Source organism: Eublepharis macularius, chromosome 2 (assembly GCF_028583425.1).
Source record: "Eublepharis macularius isolate TG4126 chromosome 2, MPM_Emac_v1.0, whole genome shotgun sequence".
NCBI classification, from domain to species: domain Eukaryota; kingdom Metazoa; phylum Chordata; class Lepidosauria; order Squamata; family Eublepharidae; genus Eublepharis; species Eublepharis macularius.
This window is the reverse complement of record NC_072791.1, coordinates 203,185,854-203,211,994: the sequence shown is the minus strand read 5'-3', so window position 1 is coordinate 203,211,994 and position 26,141 is coordinate 203,185,854. Positions and strand designations below refer to the sequence as shown.

Sequence of the window (26,141 nt, the reverse complement as noted above, 5' to 3'; positions counted from 1 at the left end):
ATTTAATGCTAAGATTTCACACACTTCAAGTGGGCCAGAGAAGAAATTAACAGCACTTCAGCCAGGATCTAAAGCACACACACTTCAAGCACACACAGACAGCAGAAGTCTCAATTTCTTCCAAACTTGTTTTAAATCTGCCTTCAGTTTCAAAAGACAAGAATGCCACGTGGCATATACTGTGCAGGAGAAATAATCTAACACAAATATTGCCTAGTTCTTTCCATTCTGGCTCTTATTTTTTATCTGATAGCAATGACAGTGGGTTAACAATGTAAACAAAAAACTTGGCCTAGCATGCCGTTAAATGGCACGGCGTTCTTCCTGGGTGATGCAGAACTAGCTCAGTGGCAAAAGCTCCAACTTAGGACGGTGAAACCATACCAGCATCTGAAGAGCTTTTAAAAGGGAGGCCGGTAGGATTAATTTATTTGCATGGAATACTTTCACAACACAATGCTAACTGCTTTGGAAAACCATTTCTCTTATAAAGACAGTACTAGTACGTGTGGGGAAAGGGTACTGCTCCATTCTCCACCCCCCCCCCCAGTTAATAGATCCAGAGGAGTTAGCCGTGTTAGTCTGTAGTAGCAAAATCAAAAAGAGTCCAGTAGCACCTTTAAGACTAACCAATTTTATTATAGCATAAGCTTTCGAGAATCAAGTTCTCTTCGTCAGATGCCTGATCAGGCATCTGACGAAGAGAACTTGATTCTCGAAAGCTTATGCTATAATAAAATTGGTTAGTCTTAAAGGTGCTACTGGACTCTTTTTGATTTTTCCCCCCAGTTAAGAAAGTCTTGTTCCCCCAGGTTGAAGAACCCATCCAGCACCACCACACTCAGACAGTGGGTTCTGATGCCTCTTGTGTACCCGTAACTACTCCGAGGGCTAGCTTCCCAAACAAAATGCTTGCTGGGTGCCCCTAAAACAATCCCCCACACGCCTATTTTAATTTCTGCCATCTTGTGGGCCAGCATCCGATGCTGCTCCAAAGGTCATTCCTGACCTAGAGTAGCTGCCGAGAGAAAGCCAGAGAAGAGGTAGTGGGCCGAGGGAGAACGTCAGCTTTGCTTGCGGAAGGCCCTCTCTAGTTAAAAAGGGTCAAGGTGATGTGAAAGACCTCTGTCTGAGACCCTGCGGAGCCTCTGCCAGTTAAGAGTAGAGAAGGCTGACTTTGACACACACAAAAGGCTGGATTCAGCATATGGCGGCTTCATGTGTTCCAAAGTCCTGGTGCCTGCATAGATGTGTGTGCACAGACCTTAGGAACCCGCTGACGAGTGCTCGGTCTGTGCGGCTGCAGTAAAAAGGTGACCATTGCGTGAAAACCCTTGTACGTTCTCCAATATTTTCATCCTGCAGGAATGCCATGAACACACAGTCGATAACGTCCCATTTGGTTAATTTGCAATTGTTTTTAATGAGCATTTCGGGTTTTGAGCTAGCACTCAACTCAGGCAATGCTTTACAGGCGCTTTGCTAATGCTCTGAACAGTTAAATTGTTGCCGAGGGGGGAACCAACATAAGAGTTAGCAAAATAGACAAAAGGGAAAGCAGTTGACAATTTTGTTTTCAGTAATCGGCACTGTGTCTTACCCCTCATGCCTGTCCACTTTTGCAAGCCACACAGTTACTTTTGTTAAATATGACAGTACTGTGACACAAGTTTATACTTCATGATCTGAACACTCTAGCTATTTATAACTTAATGAAAATACAGCCTTCCCAAGTACTGCCTTCCTGTGCGATTTCCAGTAACACCACCAAAAGATTAGGAAACATTGTTAGGAAACCTCCACTGGTAAGAAAAATTAAGCACCGTAAACAAGCTTGCTTGTTTTGGGAAAAGCACAAACTTGGTCAGGGTGAACAAAAAACTAGGTCAGAATGAGTAAAAATTAGGGAGCCAATTTTTACTTGCTTTCTATTAAAAAGGTAACTCAGCCCAACACATATTTTACTCTTAGAATTTGGTACTCCTTAGGCACATGAACACACTTGATTTCAAACAAAACAAGCGTTAAATACCCGTGTTTGAATAAGAAACCAGACCAGCTCTGATGAAAAGGATATGTGGTACATGATCAAACTTTTTACAGGGGCACGCTCTGTCAGCCTGTCAACTCTTACTTACAGCAAAGAAAATCCTTGGAACAAATACACTGATGGCTTGTGTGTTGTCTTGTGGACCAAGTATAAAAATGTTTTCTGGACTGCAGTTATGATTTTGATTTCAGTTCAGTGGAGCACGAGCAGTTGGGATGGGATAGTGTGAGTGTCCATTTTAAAGATGCTCTTTAGGGTATAAAAGTAGTATCTAAGATTTGGGCCATATATGCCTTTTGACCTGCTTGACAGTAAAAAATTGGGCGGGTTAAAAATAAAGCGTTGGATCCACAGAACTATGGATGGAACATCTCCTTCTGTCTACTGTGTCCCATTCGTGTCAGGGAACTCCTTGGACTACCCCTGCAGGGAGGATGGGCAAACATCACTTCTTCCCATTGGTGGAAAGAGAAGTTTGGATCCAATCCAAAGAATTAGTGTGGTGCAATTTACACATTAAAATTTCCTATTCGTAGCTAGCAAAAATTAACCTGTGAATTGTTTACAATTCAAGTAATATTTAGATATGTTTAAGACTACTTCAGATATAGAATGTATCTAATCTGTCCCCCCCCCCCCCGATATAATGTTTATAGCAATTATTTACTATGAGCAAAATACATAATTGAAATCAGTTGGACTTAGAAGTGCTTAACTTTGAAAACACAGGGTAGGATCTAACCAAGGGACAGACAAAACTAAACTAACATTCTATATCGTCATTTAAAAACATAAAAGGAAGCAAGTTTGTTTTAAAGACTGACTCCTTCCTTGTATGAATATCGATGAACAGTTACACATTTTAAGGTAGGCTTCATTTTAATGCTCACAAATACTCTTTGTATTTTTCAACATCTTATTTATGTGGAAGAACTGATTATGTTTATGGCTAGTAATTCAAAAGACTACTGAATCCCCAAATTGTTTCCGACTTGGAATGTCTGAGACACTAAACTCCTGGAGGGTGGTTGAAACTGACAGGCTTTTCTGAGAATGTGCCTTGTAAGTTAAATCCAGATATTTTAGCAGGATGAAAACTATGAAGGCCCTACATTTTATGCGGCAAAGGGATCCTCCCCCGCCAATATGCCAAAAAGAAACATTGGTTCTTCTGGGTCAGTAAGTTTTGCTCTGGATATCAAGCAGTACAAATGCAAATTAGACCTATCCGTTGTTAGGTGACATTTCCTGCACCGCTCGATGGGGAGATCGGCAAGGCACTCCCAGCACAAACCTGTTTTTAAAATAAAAAAATGAACGAAAAGACAATGAAGTTCTTTGCCATTTGCTTTTCAATAGACAAGCCTAACACAGCTCCATCTTCCACCCGTGTCCCAGGAGTGTTATTTCGATAAAGCGGGGCTCCTATGACAGAAACATCAGAGTCAGCTGTGGATATTCTTAAAGGAAATACACAGTAGTAGGAAATTGCCCAAACAGGTCATCCAAAGCTTCATTCTCAGATCGACTGACCCCCTAGTACATTTGGTTGTGTCTTAAACATTTAGAAGGAGCTTGTATAGTCCCTGTTATGAGTAACCAAATAAACCTGTTTGACTGAAGAACTAAAGATGGAAAAAGCAAGTTTTTAAATTGAGTCCATGCTATATTTGGTTACTGGGACAGTTGTGAGACTCAAAACGATTTAATTTTTTTGTGTGTGCCATTTGAATAGGAACATAAAAGAGGTTTATAAAAGATTCCGGTTTCCAAAGATGTTACTGGGATCCACATATTGTTTGAGGGATCTCAGCATTCCAAAGCCAACATCGGAGATGCTTTCCTTCAGCCACTGCTTTCGTAACTTGCCCACTGGAGAAGAAGAAAAAAAACCACGTCTTTAATATTCACCATAATAGCAGGAGCCAATCAATCTTGTGACCACGAATGAACAAACACTGGGTGATAAATGCTTTTATTCAAAAATGAGAAATGTTTTGCTTTGTTTGATTTATTGAGCCCACCAGACTATCAAGCTCATTAAACTCAAGAGTACTCCCAAAGGAAGCCCAAACCGCCTACTCTCTTTACAAAACTATGGAATTTAGATAAAGTTTAGGCCAAGATCATGCGTCACATTAAGAATAATCACATATAGTTCAAACTCTTTCAACAAGATACACCGGCATATCTGAGCAGCAACACCAATCCCAGATGCAACAATTTTGGGGTATCTGTTTGGAAAAGACTTTAAAACCAGTCCATGCAACTCTCTTAAGATAAACATGTAACCAACATGCTGGATGCTGGTTATGTTTGGAAGAGATAAACCCAACATACCAGAATCCAAGCATTCTACTAACAAAGCTGATTTGTTAAATTTAATCACATGCATATACCCAAGGCCACGTTGGCAACTGCCACAAAACCACCAGAACAATCTATGTTCTACAATCTGGATAATTACAAATATTAAGTTTCTGATTTCAAGAATAATCTACGGTTTTTAAAAGGCTGTCTTTTTTCTGTATAAAGTAACTGGGTTTTTTTTTTTGTCATGGAATGGTTATCCATTACTCAAGTATTTAATTCTTGAACCAAAGCAAATATCTACTGAGTTTTTCAACTAGATGCATGGCTCATTTGTGTGAGGCGGGTTGCATCTCCAGTGCCTGCCTCTCCAAAGTATTTGCAGCCAAATTCAAGCCATCTCGCAGGCCCCCATTCTCAGGGTAGCTAAACTGGCATCAAAATAATGAATGATGGGGGACACTGATGGAGAGCAGAGTATTTCTGTTCCTTCCCTCTGAGGAATACAGCCATGCTGCAGAACTCAATGAGAAGAAAGCAGGATACTGAGTGATTCCACACACGTTGGATAATGCACTTCCAATCCTCTATAGATCATTTGGAACGGATTTTTTTGTGCGCAGAACAAAAAATCCACCTTAAACGATTGATAAAGTGCATTGAAAGTGCATTATCCAACAAGTGCGGAATCAGTAAAATGTAAGAGGAAAAGTAAAAAGCCTGACTTGCTGTCTCTCAATGGTTGGGAGAAATAAAAGCAAAAGAACGGGTTTAAAAGTAAATCAATATATGAAAGCCTAGCTTCTTTTTGTGTACTTTAATATGAACTTCATGTACATTTTCCCTTGCAATTTACATTCCTACTCTCTGATCAGTGGGCAAGTTCACTGCTGAAATTCCAAGGACTGCAGAATGCCTGAAGTCCAGACATCTACGTTCCCAGCTAAAGAGACTATGAACGTTCAACTCTACTATCTACCGTGATCTGTAATACTATTTTCGGCAAGCTTATCCTGTGGTTACGGATGTAATTGTCTCCAGCAAGACTGGAAACAACTGGCCCAACAAGATGGAGCACATTAAAGCCACAGCAGGATGTCCAACAGCTAGCATGCCTGTCTTTTTCCCCACCTCCAGTCACAACGCAATTCCACGAGGAACTGAACTGATGTCTGAGCAGCCACCAAACAGCCATTGCATACTTAATGAAGTCGCTCGCCAAGTGCTTGAAAACAGAAGGTGCTTGGAGTGCATCATTAGTTCTGTCAGAGTGATAATTTACACATCTATCTTGTCACATTTTCTATGCTTTATACTTTTACAATAATAAATCTAACACACATTTGATTAGTGGACCAGAACTTTTTTTTTTTTAAAGCTGTACAGCAGACCCCGCTGGCCCTTCATGAACATGTTTGATAAAAAAAATTAACCCCTTTATAGTTGCAAGCGCTCGGGTGCCACAGTACGTGTGACACGTAGCGGTTATTATTACAACAAGTTTCATATTGGGGGAAAAATGGGCAAACAACCTTGTTTTCCTTGGAAAGTTTCAGCTCCTAGCATCACACACTGTGGCTGATATTTAATGTATGTAGTGCGTATATCACCTGATTATATCAATCTAGGACTTTTCTCTTGGATTCTATCCAGACGCACTCTTTCCAGTCTTCCAAACCATGGCTTGGAGGACTGAGGACATGCTGCCGGCTCACATGACCCCACCTTCTGTTGTATACTCGGATCCACACCTCCGTTTTCTAGCTTGGGCAAACCAGCTTACTGTTACTCCCAGATCAACATTCACTGGGCTGGATCCCTACAGTTCAATTCCACAAACAGCAGCACTTCCCTCTAGTGTAAATTCCTTCCGACACAAGAGGTTCTTGTGCTGGTAGAAGGATCTTAGTGCAAGAAGCTATTAGGGGAGTAGCATTTCAGGATCCAACTCAAAGGTTTATGGCTTGTCCCCAAAATCTGGACTGGAAACCCACTTTAAACCTGCGATGCAATGCAGGTTTGATGGCCAGCTTTTGAATGACATCTTATGGGTGCAAACAAGCAATGATTTCTGTTCAATGGGAAACCGATAAAGACGGCAAAATTCTACGAATATTTTGATTACCTGGGAATAAAGAAAACACATTTAGAACTTTGGGGAGAATTCTGAAGGTCTTTTGACTACTTAATGACAAATGTCTGCTTGCTTATAGTATTACTAGCCTAAGATTCTTGATAAAAGTGTTGGAGGTTTTAAACCCCCTGACACATATTCCCTCATATTCTGCAACTCCCTACATTAAATTTGAGGGCTGTTCAGTGGAAATGTTACAGCAAACTTTTGGTCTCTTAATTGCCTCTCTCAGATCCAGAAGGCTCAAATGGACCAGTAAAGGCACCGTTGCTAGCAACTGGCAAAACTGGCTACAGATGGGGCTTGCCAAACCAAGTCTTAGATCTAGCCTGATCTGTCTGTTGCATTTTTGGGATTTGGGAGGTTAGCAAGGAAGATAAACCAGAGTTCATGGAAGAAAAGCAAAAATCCCTTCCATCACAGAATCTCCCATCTCATTCCATTTCAAACCACATTTGATACTGTATTTGTGCCACGTTACCCCCAGCTCACTTGATTATCTCTTGTGTAAGGCTGGTGTTCAGATGCATGGGCAAAACAAAGTACGTGTATCTCCACCAGTGGGCCATGGACAAAAAGGAAAACCTACCACAAAAGTGCATGATTTGTAGAACAGCAGGCTTCTCCCAATTAAAGAGTTTCACAGCAGGACTCTACCCCCTCAGGAACGGGGCCATTTCCCACAAACACACAGCCCTGCACACACAAATTACAACACCCTATTTCTAGAATAAACTCTGCTACATAAACTGTCCAGTCCCTGCCTTAAAAATCACAAGCGCTACGAAGAGATCGAGTTAAACAGGCTTTTATGTCCCTTATAGCCTCAAGTCCCAGACTACATCTGTTTTGTTTGATACACAAACCCAGAGTTAAAATAGCTTCATTTATCACAACATGATTGTAGGCAGACAAACCAGGCTGTCTGCTCCCAGATAGTGAAAGCAACCGTTATTAATCACAATTATAGGGCAAACACTGAAGAGGAATTGCATCAATATTCTCCCTTCCCCACACAGGAACTAAAAAGCAATGTTGAGAATGTCATGACGAGGCCTGAAGGTCAGTAAATAATACACACAAAAATAAAGAGGTAGACCGACCAGTTTAATCCCAAACAAATTCTAGCTCAGGAACAATATTCACAGAGGAAATTTAACACACAGGGTTAGATGAGTGGCACCAGCAGAAGGGGGGAAAAATCTTTCCAGGCTGATGGCACACCCATCTTATCCTACTGAAGGAGATGGGGGAAGCCCAGAGTGCTCTGGGATCGCTTGTGTTTCCTTCCCTTGTGTTATATTTTTTTCAAGGTTAAGTCTCGCATGTTCAGCCTTCTTAACAGTATCAACAGTATCAACACTAAACGCAACATTACACTAAAATGCATCCATACCTGACCTGCAGCTACTAAACGGCAACCTATATGCTGTTTTACAATTTTCAAGCATGTTATTTTAAATTTTTACAAAATGTATACCCCACCTTTCTGCCCTCATAAGGGCCACCAAGGCAGCTAATTAAAACATGCATAATAAAATCTCATCTTGATAACCATTAAAACCAACAAGAAAGTCATTAAAACCAGAGCTAAATTACACGCAAAAACTTAAAGACTATTGAAACGCTGGGCAGAAAGGAGGGTCACTGAGGGAATTCCAACAAAAAACAAACAAGTCTTCACCCACTAGCAGAAGATGGCAACAGAAGGGACAGAGGAGTCTCTCTGGGTTCTGGTACCATGTCCCAGAACCCTTCTCCCAGGCTGACACCTGCGCCTAATCTCACAAGGCGGGGCACCTGAAGCAGGCCCTCCAACGATGACCACCGTGGTTGGGCAGGCTCATAAGGGAGTAGGCCGTCCTTCAAGTATGTTGGTTCCAAACCAGATAGGGCTTTAATGGTCAACATTAGCACCCTGAATTGTGCCTGGAAACAGATGGGGTGCCGGGGCAGATAAACCAAGATGGGAGTGACACGGCCCCTGTGATTAACTCCAGTCAACATCCTGGCTGCAGCATTCTGCACCAACTGAAGTTTTCGAACGCTTTTTAAGGGTGCATTGCAATAATCTAATCTAGATGCGACTGGGGCAGGTGCCACAGTGGCCAGGTCTCTTCTGCCCAGGAAAGGCTGAAGCTGGTAAAAGACACTCCTGGCCACAGCTGCCACCTGCTTATCCAGTAGTAGGCCCGGGTCCAAGAGCAGCCCAGTCTATAGACTTGAACTGGTAACACATTCAATCCCAAGTCAGACCTTCTGCTTACCAGTAAAACTTTGAGCATCTTGGGGTTAAGCTTCTGCCCTGCACCCTGTCTCGGCACTTCTGAGGCATGACATGTATGTCTCCAGTGAATATCTATACCCTTCATAAGCCAGTGTGACCAAAGCATGGCGAGACATCTTTGTATATACGGCACTACCCTTTGCCCCTTGGAACAGCCAGTGAAGGTTTGGGTAGTTCAGAGCAAGTTCAAATGGCAAGGTCTTAAGCTCCTTGCCCCAATCATATCCCCCCACACGCACCCTTTCGCACAAGTGAAAAGAACGAATACCAACCAGGAGTGGAGGCAGGAAGTAAAAAGGTTTGCAGTTAGGACAACTCTACAACGAAGACAGGTTTCGCAGCCATCACAGTGGGGCAAGTAAACAGTTCTTGCTGCAGACATCCAAGTAAGCACTTCCCCAAACCAAAACTCTATAGTCTTATTTATAATAGCTGTCTCAGAAAAGCTAGAAGTGCAAAGTAGTGCAGCAATACTAGGATCGGCAAGTTACACGCGAAACTATATCTGGGAATACAGTATAGAGAATTAAATATTAAGCAGAAGCAAGGGCTCAGACACAAACAGTACCTCCATGATGATGTGACAAACTCCCTCCATTAGCAAGGATTTCTTCTCTAGCTGCGCTCTAAAATAAAGAATGCTAAATTATTCACTGAACTAGATTTGGGTAACACAAGCAAGATAACCCCTTTCGTTCACTTTAGCATTAGCAACTGATGCAAACAACGGTTGTTTACACATCAGGCAGAATAAGCTTCTACCTGCAACTCTAATCGCGTCTGAGAAAGAAACTTTTAACATCTTGCATATACCTGTATTGATGGATAAGCTTTCGAACTTTTGAAACAAATGAAAAGAGCGCAATGATGTTCAAAGGCTGCCCAAGATACTGAATCTCCCAGTAGAGAAGGAACTTTAATGGATGGCATACCATTAAAGCACTGTATACACAGGAAGCTAGCTGTAAAGTTGAAACTACTACCTGATACTAATTCCTGAGGGATTTGTGTCCTATGAATTTACCAAAGGGATGGGGGAGTGTCAGGTGGAAGATGCCCCTTCACCCTCTGTCACTACCTCCACCCTTCTCTGCTGTACCTTCTGCTTTCACTGTCTTTCTCCTCCTCCCCTGCTGCGTTATTTTCCTTTGTCCTGCCAGTGGTGGCTGGGGAGGGGGGGGTCCTAGGCAACTCTCAAAATGGCAGCTGAGAGCTTGCAATATAGCTTACGAGATCTCATTTTTTTCCCTCTTAGTTGTGACTTTTGTATTTAAATACTTTTCATTCTCAGATCTTTTCTACAAACCCAGGGTTTCCCCTAGGTGTGCTGAAAAAAATCCTTCCTATCTATACAAGGGCCCGTTGTGCAGAGATTTTGATCTGTGCTCTGGAGGCATGCGTATCAAGGTAGTACCCCAGCTGCTTTCCACCACCCATGCAGGAAAATGCTGTATTTTAATATTTTATACCCGCCAATTTTAATTGTTTATGATACAATGTTTTAATGTTTTTATACTGTTTTTATTGTTTTAAACTGTTGTTAAACTGCCCTGAGCCTGTCTGACGGGGAGGACGGTCTAGAAATGTGATAAAATAAATAACATGAGAGTGACACATAGGTATGTTACCTCAATTTCTTCATAAACATGAATAGGGTCACTTATTCCTCTGTAGTTAAAGCCCAAATAGAAATACACACATGCACCAGCATCATAGGTTTGTGTCACCCTGTTGTGTTTTAAAAAAAAAAAGTTAGATATATCAACTGCTGTAAATAAAAGCTAGCTCTCAAAACTGAACACAGAAGGGCTTGATCCAAAGGTTACATTTCACTTGTGGTAGTGCAGGGAGGACCCTGGAACGCTCTTCTCCCAGCAGAACAGGGGAACAGCTCATTTGGATCTAGCCTGCAGTTCCCCATAAGCCCATGAAAAAGTTAGAAATACTGAAAATAGAACGGAACAGAAAGCTCACGTATTTGAAATAGCTAATTGTATAATAGTTACTTAACTATATCTGTATTCTTGTATTCTTTGCTGCACAATAAGATTTTATTACTACATGTTTTATTCCTGGATTTTTTTGCTATCATATTGCTATTTTCTCTCAGTTTTTATCTTGTAAGCTCTAAACCAACCTACAACAACAAAATCAGGACCAATAGGCAAATAAATATGTAACAGGTTTAGCAGCTAGGCATACTTTTAGGGAAAATGTGGCTAATAAATTAAACCAAATTAAAACAGCAAAGACTACTATATTCTATTACTCAAACCACGGGAAAAATGTACAATGCAATTGAAAGCGTAATACATTTTGGTGATGATGAAGGATCAAACAGTGTGGTAGAACTTCAACTTCACCAACACCACAACTGGAACAGTGTTACTCTTCGGTAATTCCCTATCCTCCTCCGTATAATCAACATAAAAGTTTCAAAGTATGAAGTGGTTCACAGTTTCACCTTTTCTAAATAATTTTCAAAACCACTGCTTACAATAGCCTGGGCACTGGGTACTGAATTTGCTATTCTATGGCCACAGCCTTAATGTAGGCAGTGCCTTTTATAACTGTTAAAAAAACCAGATTCCATTGATTCCATTTATATCTTTAGAACCTCTGCCCAAAAAGGCAAACTGAAGTATGCAGAAAATATTTTCCCTGCATTTAAATGTTAATTTATCTAATGTATCAATTTACTTAAAGCAATATAACTTAAAGCAATGTATAACACAACATGAATGCGGGTTGTTAGATATGTTTTATATTATCACTTCAAACTCAAAGCATTTAACTAGTGAATAATTGATTTGTCCTCAACAGGAGGATATGTTGCCGTAGCAAATAGTAAATGCATGCACCCCCCAAAAGCTGTTTTATGCCTTTTCAGAACTCCAGTGTGGTGTAGAGGGTCAGACTAGAATCTGGGAGGCCCAGGTTCGAATCCCCCCTCTGCCCTGGAAACTTGTTGGGTGACCTTGGACTAGTCACACACACTCAAGCCTAACCTATCTCAAAGTGGTCGTTGTGAGAAGAATTGGGGGCCACTTCGGGTCTTCAGTGAGAAGAAGGGCAGGGTATAAATGAAATAAATGATAATAAATAATTTGCTTTCTTGGCAAATCAATATACTATTAGTATACACCTAAAATTCCTTAAGACAGAGTATGTGTTTTTCAAGAAATTAGAACAAGATGAAAGTTGTACAAGGTGAACTTTTTCAGTTATACAATCTAAGCTTGAGAGCCAGTTTGGTGTAGTGGTTAAGAGTGCGGAACTCGAATCTGGAGAACAGGGTTTGTTTCCCCACTCCTCCGCTTGAAGCCAGCTGGGTGACCTTGGGCTAGTCACAATTCTCTGGAGCTATCACAGCCCCACCCACCTCACCAGGTGTTTTGTTGTGGGGATAATAAATGACATACTTTGTAAACCGCTCTGAATGGGCATTAAGTTGTCCTGAAGGGTGGTATATAAATTGAATGTTATTATTATTGTATAACTGAAAATCAAAAACAAGTATTTTCAAGGGCTGAACTCACAAGCTACCTTTTAATTTATTTATCTACTTCATTTGTACCCTACCTTTCTCCCCAACTGGGACCCAAATTGGCTTACATTGTTCTTTCCTCCAATTTATCCTCACAACAACCCTTTGATGTAGGTTAGGCTGAGAGTGTGACTGCCCCAAGATCACCCAGGAAGCTTCCATGGCAGATCGAGGGTTCAAACCTGACTTTCCCAAATCCTGCTCTACAGTTAATTCTACAATGCACCAGATAGATTTCCACTACTGATGTATTCCGCTGCAAAAGGAGGGGCCATTAAGAATTAAGCCTTACCGACAGGTAGCAAAAGGTGGGAACTGAACTCCTCTCTCCTTGCATTCCTTTACTATTCTTTCTTTTACATTTCTGCAGAGGTCTAAAACCCTGAAAAAGAAGAGAGAGCTGAGAAACACGTACTGATTCTCTTTGCATCATTTCCCCTCTTTAGTCTCCAAAATACTTTTCTATCAGGACCTCACCCCTGCACATACTCCGAGCTGCATAGAGAGCTCCTTCATTTTGATTCTAATCCCCCTGTTGTGATAGTCTGACTCTGCAGTCCGGATGGCCTGGGTCATACGTAGGCTGAAAGCCACTGAGGTTTTGAAGATTAAACCTGCAGTGAGCATGGGTCAGACTTAGTTTTAAAAAACCACAATGTCCTTGCAGAAATCAAAATAATCTAACACATAAGAGAGAACTTTTGCCACAAGTAGAAGCACAGTTCTCTCAAGTCCTAAACGCAATCCAGTAAATTATTCTGGAATTTCATGCTCCACATAGATAAGTATGTTTGTGAAGTTCATCTAGGACCAGCAAGAGAGATCAATTGGAATGATTTTTGGAAGAGAGAATGAACATTAATTTAACTGAAAAATTAGCTATAAATCGTTCTGTTCTTCTAACGTGTTCTTAAATACAACTGAATGTTTTCATTCAACAAAAACAAAAGCTGGCTTCTATTGCTAAAACAGGCTTCAAATGGGCTGAATATAAAGTCCCGTCGTTCTATTCCTGGAACACTTTAGCGACGCTTTGATGACTACAGAACTTCTACCACGTTAGAACATTAAACCCAAGACAAGGCATTTCTAACAGTCTCGGAAAAACAAGAGACTTGTCGCAAGAAAGTGAAGTTGACTGAGCGGCAAAAGTGCTCGTTTTACCTGTCCCAAGGAGCAGACGTCTCAAACGATTCTCCTATTAAATAATAATCCATACCAAGATCCTGTTAAAAGTAACCAGAGAGAAAAGGTTTCTGGCTGATATTCCTAAAGGGTATTATAAATCTATAGGTTTAGACTGCTATTAATTTTGTGCATCACTATTTATAATTACAACATTTAAAGCGATCCGTTTACAATTTTGACAGCCTACATTTGTCAAGACGACGTAACGCAGAGGTCACAGTTAAATCTGAAATATTTAGAATAGAGATCAACAAATGGTCCTACTGCTTTTCACCTTTGGGCATCTGGTGGAAGGCAGATATGCTATGAAGCAAAGTTGTTTTTAATCAGGAGAAAATAACATGTCATTTTAAGTGCTCACTGGAATGATGGACCATATTCTTCCTGGGAAATACCAAATTAATTACTTTTCATGTGAGTAACAGATTTAAAAAGTTACCAAACTAATTCTGCTCTTTTGTATGCTCGGCTGCTCTTAAGCCACACGCAACACAAATGCAGTAAAAAGCACACATTATTATACACACACGCACTTTTTTTTTTAAAGGAAAGACCTACCCGAAGGTAAGCGATGACAAAGGTTAACATGTAGCCTCTCTGTCCATTGTCTTCTCCAGCTGCCAGACCTCTACAAATTTAAAGGGCAACAAAATATCAACACAGAACACAAGAATAATCACACCCACTGCACGAAACGGCCAATAGCAATAATGTTCCAAAGCAAGAAATTTGGACAGATTCAGAAGTTCAGTCTGGGATGTAATAGGTTGGATCCAAAGATGCTGTTCCACCACAGCTTATGCTAACAGAAAGGCACTTCCATTGGCTCAGGGGAGGATGACAATTTTTGCCAATCCTCCCCTCCCACTAGGACCCCACGCAGTTTGTGAGGTTTATCTCCTGACCCTCAGTGAGCTCACTGCACTGCAGCAGGAAAACCCAGTCACGGCGCTTTGAACCCAACCCAGTGATTTTAATACGAAAATATGAAACCTGACAGGGACAAGAGATATGCCTATAGAGGAACAGAAGTCGTATTATAAAATGCATCCTACTTGGCACTTTTGTGATGCTTTGCTTAATCTCTCTACCAAGAGACGCAAAACCTCTGCCTGAACAAGGTCTTTGTCAGTCTCCATTCTAAAAGGCATTGTGGAGAGGGACAGCCCATCAAGTATTTCAGGTTCGCAGGTTTTGTTTTTCAGTTGAGGAGTGCACACATATTTCACTGGAAGAATATCAGAGTGGGGAAAACCCTTCCAGACAGCAAGCATGGACTGCAACAAGCAGCATTTTGGTAGCACCTGTAAGACTAACAATTTGTGGTAGGGTACGAGCTTTCGTGAGTCACAGCTCACTTCTTCTTTTCTACTGCTACAGACTAACACTACCCCATCTTGACCAAGCAGCGTTCTGGTACTATACCAAGTTTCATTTTTTCAAAAGTTAAAAAGAAACTGATCACAAGCGACTCCTCAAAGTGCATTTCCCTGGAAGGTATTTTATACCCTCAAATGTTTATTGATGTGGCTGTTGCCAAGGGATAAAGCTAGCCGTTCAGAACCTGGCCTTGTTTGCCATTTTAGCAACCTCCAAAACACAAAATAATTCCTACACATGACAGGCAAAAATCACTTGTTTTCTTCCAAAAAGTAGGAAGTTTACAAATTATCAGAGCTTAGTGCAGTGCACCAATTTTGAGGAATTCTGTGATAAAAACAGAACAAGACTGTATAAAGGGTTTTATAGTACGACACAGCTGATAATTATTTTGATTAAGCTTGACAAAGGATGAAAATTCAAAGATTTTCCCAAAGAACTGCACACTTTTATTAGCAAAGATTGTTGTGAGGGGAATAGAGTATTTACTCAAATCACAGGTATGCCATAAAAAGGGTGGGGGGTTGCCTCACAATTGCATACAAGTTACAGTGATATCCAATAGCGATTTTTTTTTTACAAGTATAACATTTTTAAGGGGGTTGTCTTCCATTCAGACTTATCTTCCTTTCTAGTAAATATGGTATCTACTTCCTTTACAGCTGGTGTTCCTGGGGAGGAGCTAAAAGCAAATTGCCCGCCAGCATCAGAATTAAGACACAGCTCTTGAAGTCACAAGTAATTTGTGTCAAACTGGTGCGCACATTATCTACTGGAGTGGAAGTTTTAGCATCAATGAAGCGGCTGCACAGCATGTGTGTGGTTTGCATTCATGTGGCTGTTCAAGAAAGACAAGCTCTTGAGCCACAGGGCTGGGTCTTTGGACCCCACCGCAATAATGCTAAGGAATTCCATGAGACAGTCCTTGCCTTCTAAGGAGGACCTAGATTCTCTCCCAAACAGTGATGCAGAGGAGTTAGCTGTGTTAGTCTGTGGTAGCAAAATCAAAAAGAGTCCAGTAGCACTTTTAAGACTAACCAATTTTATTGTAGCATAAGCTTTCGAGAATCAAGTTCTCTTCGTCAGATGCATGGAGGGCAGAAAGAAACTGGTCAAATACAGAAGAGGAGGGGGAAGGAGGGGAGGAGAGAGAAGATGCAATTAGGGGGGGAGAGGGAGGTTGCATCCCTCTTCTATATTTGACCGGTTTCTGTACCATGCATCTGACAAAGAGAACTTGATTCTCGAAAGCTTATGCTACAATAAAATTGGTTAGTCTTAAAAGGTGCTACTGGACTCCCAAACAGTAGCACTACAAAGTGTGCAACAATCAAAACAGCAATCCAGTCTCATTTGCTAATCAAAAAGAGTCCAGTAGCACCTCTTTTTGATTTTGCTACTACAGACTAACACGGCTAACTCCTCTGCATCATTTGCTAATGTTTACTTTTTCAAAAGAAGTAAAAAAAAAAGATTCCCAGTGATTATTTTGAACTGCGGGTGTTATGCTATTAAGTTGCTTCTGACTTATGGTAACCCCATGAATTAACCACCTCTAAAATGTCCTACCATTAACAGTCTTGCTCAGGTCTTACAAGCTGGAAGCTGTGACTTCCTCTGTTGAGTCAAGCCGTCTCATATTGGGGTTGTCTTCTTTTCCTATTGCCTTCCACCTTTCCTAGCATTATTGTCTTTTCCAGTGTGTCTTGTCATCCCATGATGTGACCCAAAGTACAACAGCCTCAGTTTAGTCATTTTAGATTCCAGAGAAACTTCAGCAGAAAACATTCATGCCTCCCCCACTAATGAAGCAGCCCACTAACAGCTCCCTGAAAAGCTGTTCTCGAGGGACGTGGACTCAGCAATAAACCCTCTCCTCTGCTGATGGAAGTGGAATCTCTGAACACAACCCCTTAGGTTGTTGGTTTTTTAAAAAGAGAAACGTGGCAATTGGCGTGTTTGGCTGAATTTGCTTCCTTATCTAATTTAGCATATAGAACAAAGTAGATCATTGGGGTAACAAAAGATGAGCAGGGGAGAGACTTCACTATTCACTAGCAACAAAAGGATCTCTACGTTTTCACAAATCTGGACTGATGGGAAAAGATCGTAAGTGAACAGGCTTCTTGGTGCCAAGGAGATTATTCCATGGAAGTAGCTAGAGTGCATTTTACTTATTCAGCCGTAAAAATTATGATAACCAAGATCACACTCTGAGTAAGTTTGTAGTGTGTTTGTTGTAAAGAAGGTCTGTAGTGTGTTAACCCACCCTGCTTACCTGGGGCAGCAAAGGGCAAAACTGCAGCAGCAGCACAGCTGTCTACATAAATGATCAATGTGAGTCTAGACTGGCTATACTCCATGTCTTTTACTAAGTTTTAATGTATCTTTGAGGGAGAAGGACCTCTAACAGCTAGTTGGGTTAAAAATGTACATAAATAATAAGCTATTGTTCATTTCAGAAGGCAGTCTACTTCCATCCATTTCCCCCCCTTTTAAAAGAGGTTCATATTAAGATTACCTTTCTGAAAGGACATTTTGTCCCTTCTATGCAGTATCAAGCGCTGTAAACATTAAGGGTAGCAAGACTCTATGCAAGAATTCGCAAAAAAAAAAGGAGAATGCCTATACAGCTACAGCTGCTTGAAAAATAATTTATTTAAATGGGAAATAAAGTTGCGGCCTGGGCAATACTTTCACCCAGTGGTTCCATTGATCATTCCCCATAATCAATCAAGCCAGATGGACACAAACCACACTATCATTACTCAGTTTGTTATTGAAGTGAAATGTTTTCTGTTCCTTTCTAACAGCACAGAGCAATCAGTGACAGGAGGTGGGGTACAGATAATCAATCAAGCTCCGCTGATTAAAGACAATTTCCGTTTAAAAACAGGCTCACTCGAGTTGCACTTCTGGTCAATAACCTACAGTATTATACCTTCAATCTCAAGACACGGATTTCCTTCACTGGGTTAAAATTGGGTTGTTTAATGTCACAAAAGTTACTTGCCGAAGTTAGAGGCAAAAGGAAAAGCTTCTCAACAGCCTCAACTTTTTCTTTATTTGGGTATTTATTTTTACTGTCTGTTTCATAATATTGTATTGATTGTTGATGATGCTAGGATGGAAAAGTGGGGGTAAAATATTTTAAGGTATTGTAGTAGTGGTAACATCATAGGAGAAAAAAAACCAAAGTATGTTCTTCTAACAGCAAGCCCCTGCAAAAATGTGCCCCCACAAAGCTAATTAAAGTCACTATTAGTTTCATCTTCTTGGCCGCATTGCTACCCAACAGGCAATAAAATTTTCTCTTCATTTCTATGACTCCATGCAGATTTTCCAAAATGCATGTTATTGAAAACCGCATGACCACATGACTTTGATAAAACACCAGTTTCCACTTGTAACGACAAAGATTTTGGACTTTAAACACTTGTTAAGTATCAGAAAGTAAAATTCTCGGGTCATACCCAAATTTTGCAGCAATATCGTAAACTTGCTTTTCGTGCTGAAGAACCTTCTCTCTGCTGCCCTCAAAAAGCAAGGTGGCAACACATAAGAGGTTGGGATCAAATCCTTTAAACTGTGGAAAGAGCGGCAACTTCGTTACATGAAAATAACAGGCACGGCACAACATTTTTCAAGTCAACCTTCCTCTAAGTTATATCAAGTACAACAGTATGTTCATTTTCATCATACTACTGTCCAGGGCTTTTTTTCAGCGGGAACGCGGTGGAACTGAGTTCCAGCACCTCTTAAAAATGGTCACATGGCCGGTGGCCCCACCCCCCTGATCTCCAGACAGAGGGGCTTGGCGGCACGGAGGGCAATCTAAACTCCCCTCTGTCTGGAGATCGGGGCAGGGCCACCGGCCATGTGACCATTTTTGCCGAGGGCAATTTAAACTTTAAAAAACTCCCCCCTTGTTCCAGCTGACCCAAAGTGACATCATTGTGCGGTCGAGTTCCACCACTGAGTTCCACCACCTCTTTTCCCAGAAAAAAGCCCTGCTATTGTTTGATGCTACTAGTGGCAGGTTCCAAGCACATTTTAGGAGTTGCAACATGACACAGCTGCGTTAAAAACTATTCTCTATGCATGTTCACAGCAAGAGTTGAGATCACCTTCTGCCTTATTTGTGGCACATTTTGAAGTTTGTCTGGGATGAGCAGCAGCAAGCGAGCAGTGAGACATAAATATGTCCTTGCTTCATCCAATTTGTTATCAAAGATAAATGATATTAGCCTTCTAATTAATTTCAAGGATTCTATTTGCCATTACTACAATAATTAAGGGGAACGAAAGAAATGAAATTCATACTCTGATAAGACAGTTCTACACTCCTGGGAATCTATATCGGGTGACCACATCTCCCGGCGTGGGTGGTCACTTCTGTTAATCTTCTCCGATCACAGCCAGAATCAAAAAGTGAATCAGGCAATCCTACAGAATCTCTTACAGAACCAGAGAGACTTTGCTCAGATAAATATATGATCTTCTGTGCTGCAGAAATTCCTGCCTCTCCTCTCCTTCCCTATCACATGCTATCCTTTGAACTAACACAGCCGGCAGATACATCGCATCTGGAATGTTCTTGCTCCCACAGCTTTGCTCTTTGCTCTGGTGCTGACATTCCAATCTTCATTTTAAAAGAAGAATTAATCCCATCAGAGGTCCCACAAGAACACTGAATACAAAATACTGAGACTAAAATTAAATACCTTTGTGATGTAGAATTTTTTCAGCCCATCCAAAAGCGATGTAAAAATGGAAGCAACCTGTGGTTTAAGAGCATGTCCTTGGCAGAGGGGGGTAGAAAAAGAAAAAAATTGTAAGACAACATCCAATATTAAGAATAAAAATATTAATTCTGGTAAGTTTTCCAGTCCCTAAGATTGCCATTAAAGCAAATACGCTCTGCAGACTCATCCAGAAGGCGCTTCAACTTATGCCAGTTTGGATCACAGGCATCACCACAAGGGACTTAAGGACAATTACATACATTCATACATACATATAAAACAGTTGCAAACACAATCATATCTATAAAGCCCTAAAATGTCGGGTGCACAGATGTCCCCCGCCACAAAGGAATAGTCGCCGTTCCTTCTTCAGCATGGTAACCTGCCATTTCAATCATGTGACAGGCATCCTTGCTTCCAATTGCAACATGGATTCTAGTTCCCATCCCCTGTGCTACAGGTGGGGCTGACTCCCCTTTCTTGCCACTGCTTGGTTGCAGCTGGTTGTTTACACAGTCACAGTGCACCTTTGTACCACTCCTGCACTGTTTAGCGTTCCTTGGTGATGCGTGCCAGGGGTTCTGTCAACTGGCACAGTTAGCATCATATATGCCTCCTGCATATCTGCCATGAATGTATGTGGGTTCGGCCTACGGCTCCTGAGAGTGTGAGAAGTTTATTACTCTGTGCCTCTTATCTTGCAATGTTTACTTTCTCTTTCTTGCTCCGCTGAACTAGTGTCCTTGACAGCCAGCCGAAGCTGGCTCATGGTGTGCTCTTTCTGAGAACCAAAGATAAGTCCCTCTTTCTCACTGCTTGTTCTAAATAATGTCTCACTCCGAATGCCTCCCCCCGGTTAACAGTCCAAATTAAGGTGGGAATATGCCCTATAACTAACACTGCTAGCCCTACCTACGTCACTTCTGCCAGTTTCCACTGTCTATGCACCTTGTACTAAATAGATCTCTAATAGCTTATTTATGCTATGCTTCATATCCATCAACTTCTTTTGCTCCAGGTTTAAGGAAAGCTATGAAGGATATTATTTCCACCCACAAATGAGTCCAATTATTTCAGCTTAGAAACCACTAGAACTCCTTCCACAACAATCATACCTCTTGGGTTACAGCTGCTTAGAGTAAAAGTACCTCAAAGCTGTTATCCAGCCACTTTTGTTTAATTGATATTATCTAGATTTAGTTGACAGGACTAAAGGAGAGGGTTTTCCTCCTTACCTTTAACTCCCCCCGCCCCTTCAGTCAGAACAAGGAACATTCGACATGGTGGCTCTGATCCAAAGATGGAAGGGATGTTTTAAGTTAATTCTCTGCTCTTACTGTGGCCCCTCCCTCCGAGTGCAGGACTTTAATCTGGAGAACCGGGTCTGATTCCCCACTCCTCCACCTGAAGCCAGCTGAGTGGCCTTGGTCACAGCTTCTAGGAGCTCTCTCAGCCCCACCCACCTCACAGGGTGATTGTTGTGAGGATAATAACAACATAACCCGTTCTGAGTGGGTGTTAAATTGTTCTGAAGGGCAGTATATAATTCAAATGTTATTATTATTATACCAAGAAGCTTTCCAGTTTGCTGCTCCTACTTCCTACTGCAAACTGAGGAACTCTCAGCGAAAGGTTAGCAGGATCTTCTTGAGCCAAATATTTAGCCTACTCTGCATTCCCAAAAGTATTGTCGAAGGCTTTCACGGCCGGAGAACGATGGTTGTTGTGGGTTTTCTGGGCTGTATTGCCGTGGTCTTGGCCAAGACCACGGCAATACAGCCCGGAAAACCCACAACAACCATCAGATTCCAAATGGCTTATGCAGAACTCCCCTAGTGCAGCCGCTGATGTTTTATGGCAACTAGTTTTTGGTGTGAATTCAATGGTTTTCATTTAAGTATTTAAGGCAGTCACCTGATTAAGGCCATCTGAGATAAGTAATCACAAGAGCTTTAACTGATTAAATAGGCACACATCTGCATAAGAATAAATCGCTAGCAGTGAAGGGAAATAAAGCACTTTTGGATGTTTTCTTATGTGTATCCTAGTAGACACTGCCCTGGAATAGGGAATCTTTTTTCGACCTGGTGCCTAATAATGTGTTCCGATGAACATTTATAGTAAAAACAATGCACTTCCCTGTACAAGAATCACATATTCAGATCCAGATCAATTTGTGTTTTAGAAGTGATCGGGGCACATTTTAAACTTTATTTCATTTATCATTCTTTCTTGTTGAGATTAAGTAAGTCTTTTAAAAGTGCAATCCTAAACTGAACTACACCCTTCTAAACTCATCAACATCAATGGATTTAGAAGGGTGTAACTATGACCAGAATGGTACTGCAAATGCTACTGTCCTGCTTTTACTATGCAATTTTAAATGTTTTTGAGAGGTTGGGGAGTCAGGGGCAGAAAGCAAAGATACCCTTAACTGTGCTCTCTGCACCCAAGAGGCAGACATAACACCAGCTGAACGCTCACCCCTTTTTGTGGAATTGAGACCCAGCTGCCAATCACGCGCTCCGTCACCTTCAATCTTGATCTAAAATGCTGAATTAGGGAGTATTCTAGGGTTGGCACTGGAGCGGACAAAGACTGGGATCTGAAGACCCAGTGAGATTTTACTGAGAATCAAGCCTCAGACATGGAACCAGAAAATAACAGTGAATTTTGTATATTTGAAGAGGGGGAGGGATTTTAGAGAAAGATGATGACAAGAAGAGGAGAGAATTTTTGGACTGCTATGACACTATTTCTTTTGTGTGTATACTGAAACTTTCTATCAATAAATATTGCAAATGCATTATCTTTCATGAATTCAATCTAAGAATTTACACTCAACTGGGAACGGTTCCCTCCTTTTTTTAGTGAGGTTTAACCAGATAATTGAGGCTTCTGCGCTCCTGGTCTGGAAACTGATCTCATTAGAAGGAGCAATATGTTGCAGGAGAAATAATGCTTGCAAGGGACGCCTGGAAGTGAGAAAACACTTGACATCCCATTCCTAATCCCTTACCCCACACTTAAGGGATTTTGCACCGGCCCCTAGCTGTCAAAAGTATCTGACTGGTTCATGTTTGACAAACGACCGCAAAAGCGAATGCCAAGTGAAAAATTAAAACTTACCAAACTGAAACTGTTGGTTGTCCATAAGGCGAATGGATGCAGGAGCACATCTCTGTGTATTGACAGAGGAAGTTAAATTAGGAAAACATTACCGAGAACTCTCCCATGTGTTCATCCTAACTGCCTGATACTGACTTTTACACAGAATTCTGTCATAGAATGGAAAATTACATTCAAGTCTTCAGCACAGTGGCAGAGATTAAAGAAGATGTGGTGTGTAATACGTGCATTATACCATATCCAGTCCAAATGTGGTCTTTCATAATATACTTTTATTTAAGAATGGGCCATTTAAGCATATGGCACACGCAATGCCAGGTTTTGGAAGTACGGGGGATAGGGCAAGGATGCCTTGCCTACAGTCCACAAATCCACCATTATCAATTCATCATTTCCATTTTTAAAGAGAAAAAAGTAATTTTGCTCTTTAGAAACAGTGAAAACAATTTGAAATTTTTAAAAATTTAATAAAAACAGCCAACCATTCCAACACTTCTCTCAGGTAGACTTGAGTCAAAATACAGGGCTGTTACTACAAACCTAAAGGAACTGCTGCTGAGGCAACTCAAACGTGGGTTAAAGGATTAAACAACGTTCTGCCCTTGAGTGAAACATATTGAGCACTTTTGTAAAGAAGGTTTCACTCTAAGCAGTTCATCAGCACAAACGGAAACAGGCTCGGAATCCTCGAGGGATAATTTTAATTACCGTATTGACAGGAAGGGGGGTGGTTTTAAATTCCTCCATTTAAATCTGTCAAATACCAGATCTGAGTTAATGTATTCAGAGAAACATGACCACAGGATTAAAACGGAGTATTTAAAAAGCTTTGCTCGCCTACCAGTTGTACAGGAAGTGCACGGATACACCCAAACACAGACGTCAACAATTAACCTACTTCCAGGAATGGTCTGAAGTGAAAACAGCCTGGGGAGTAAACCAAGTCAACAGTGTAGGGGCTGCTCAGCTCAACTAGTTGCTGGCTGTCAGTACCCCCTCCTCCCAAGGCAGTGGGGCCACTGGGATCTTCCCCAGTTATCTGAAGGACCAGTCTCCCCCTATTTACGAATCTCCCCCCTCAACTCCAGATTACTGAGAGAAGAGGAAAAGCTGGGAAAACTCTGGAAATAAAGGCATATGAATATTTTTAAAGAGGCTCAACTCCAATGCCAAAAGCAGTAGACTAGGCATTTCCTATACCACATAGATAGTGCGTTCAAACAGCTTGGAACATCCTGTAACACAGTTAATAATATACTTTTTTTACAGAGCTAAGGAAAAAAGTTACATAAATACAGAACATCAAGTTAATGTAAGAAAGCATAGCCCATTTCCCAGAAAGTGAATGGGAAACTACTCCTTTAAACACATTTCTCAAACCCTAAAACGAAGCTGCAAGGCAGACTAGAGCATGCCATCTAGTGAAAAGACTAAGATACTGCTATTTTCCCTCTGAAAAAGTGCAATGAAATACAAATTTGAGATAAAGAGGTTACTTTACCTGCCTTGCCACTTCTCTTAAACAGGCCACCCCTCTCTCGAAGTTTGGAAATACTACAGATCCATACTTTTGGTATTCAGGGACTGGTCGGATTTTTATTGTAACTTCTGTTACTACTCCAAGGGTTCCTTTATTAAAAGAAGAAAATTGTCATTTGGCTGCAGCAACTAAAAGGTTTACAAAATTGCTTTATGATTTTGTAGCCAGTGTGGTGTAGTGGCTAGAGTGATGGAATCAGATCTGGGCAACCCAGGTTTGATTTCCTTCTCTGCCAAAAAAGGCTTGCTGAGTGACCCACGGCAGTTACATACTCTCAGCCTAACCTGCCTCATAGGTAGGGAAAAAACTGAGGAGAGGAGAATGCTGTGAGCAGCTGTGGGTCACCGCTGGGGATAAAGGTGGAATATAAATGAAGTAAAAAAATTTTAAAAGCAAAACAAAGGATACATGAGGGCGTTTCGGTTAAATAAGTTTAGTCTTTTTTTTTTTAAAGTAACACTTTCGTATTCTAGAACTTCCAAAGAATCGTACACAGCTAAAGTAGTATTTCAAAAAAGGAAACGATTAGCTTCTGACTGAAGGAACATTACAACTCCAAATATGGCAAGAGGTATAAAGCATATCTAACTACACTACAAGATTAAAGCTACCTTAAACTTAGAATGCCATATTTTGACGGGGTAAACTTCCGTGAACAGAAAGAGGGTGATTTTTGCCAATTCTCTTCTCCTGCTTCAGGCCCCCAATTTGTTCTTCACATTGTTTCTGAAGGCCCTGTCTCCTAGGAGCAGCCCTTTTGGAGAACACCTTGGGCTGCCGGGTGAGGGAGTCTCATTTCTCTGACGGAAATGTCTTCTGTTAGTGAAGATTTACTATGGGGTCCAAAGCCTTTGGCTAATATTTAAGCACCCAGAAAGGAGAATACAGTTGTAACTGAACTCAGTACGGGGAAATCTCCCCCGCCCCAATCAATCCATATAGTATGCTGGGTGTTTTCACCAGCTGTTTTCTGGTCAAGGAACAATTTAGAATTTTGACTGAAAATTCCTGAATTGCAATTATTGGTATCAAACAGAGCATTGACCCCCAAAAAAGCTTTCTAGTATTTTTGCTGGGAGACAATTGCTTGAATCCCATCAACATTTACTGTGGATGAAGGGCCTTTCTGTTCATGGTATGCGTACATGCCTTTCAACAGATTTCCCTCTAAGACCCTTGCTTCGTCACCTCCCCCCAATCTTATTACTGAGGGTCCCAGGAACGCCATAAGCATTCCCAGGGTTCATCAGGATGCAGGATGGGAAAAGTCCATTCTGTGAGCCTGATGCTGAACTGATAAACCACATGGCCAGTTGCTCCACTTCCAGGAGGCACAACTCTAGGGTTAGAATGAATAACACTCAACAAAAAAGAAGAGAGATGAAGTGGTTTATACTAGGATCTGGAATCCCAAATCGTTATTTGGACATTAAACTTTGGTTAGCACAAGGTATGGCTTGGTATAATTTTTGAGTGAAGTCAACAAGTGTCATAGAAAATCCAGCAGAATACACTATAGCTCAAGAGATTTCCCCCCCACAGAATTCACTTATTCCTGCCTACCAGAATGATGGATAGGACTGTATTTAAAACATTTCAGATACATTTAAGAATTTTTAAGCTGTTCCCCCCCAAGGGACTCAAAGAGGCTAGGAAAAGGTTCTAAATTAAAAAAAACCTAATATACAAGTCTGCCAAGATGATTATCCTCAGGTTGCAAGTCCTAAGTTAAGAGGCAAGGGCCAAGAGTCTCTTGGCTCTTGCCCTTTGGCTTGTATGCTCTGGCCCTGCCCAGGCTGAACAGCTAGAGAGAGGAGGAAAAGGGTTAGCC

At 41.2% G+C, this 26,141-nt stretch overlaps 1 protein-coding gene across 1 annotated transcript in view; it reads right to left on the bottom strand.

Moving 5' to 3' along the window:
* Nucleotides 1-1,398: 1,398 nt before the first annotated feature.
* The window catches only part of AGPS (alkylglycerone phosphate synthase), a 66,865-nt gene continuing 42,122 nt past the window's right edge, over nt 1,399-26,141 (bottom strand). The window contains exons 11-20 of the mRNA XM_054971275.1: nt 24,272-24,399; nt 22,771-22,822; nt 19,621-19,697; nt 18,370-18,482; nt 14,075-14,144; nt 13,493-13,554; nt 12,621-12,710; nt 10,410-10,509; nt 9,350-9,407; nt 1,399-3,922 (exon numbers count right to left, since the gene is read on the bottom strand). Coding sequence (XP_054827250.1) covers nt 3,801-3,922; nt 9,350-9,407; nt 10,410-10,509; nt 12,621-12,710; nt 13,493-13,554; nt 14,075-14,144; nt 18,370-18,482; nt 19,621-19,697; nt 22,771-22,822; nt 24,272-24,399 — 872 coding nt within the window. The 3' untranslated portion in view covers nt 1,399-3,800. The remainder of the gene's footprint in view (nt 3,923-9,349; nt 9,408-10,409; nt 10,510-12,620; nt 12,711-13,492; nt 13,555-14,074; nt 14,145-18,369; nt 18,483-19,620; nt 19,698-22,770; nt 22,823-24,271; nt 24,400-26,141) is intronic.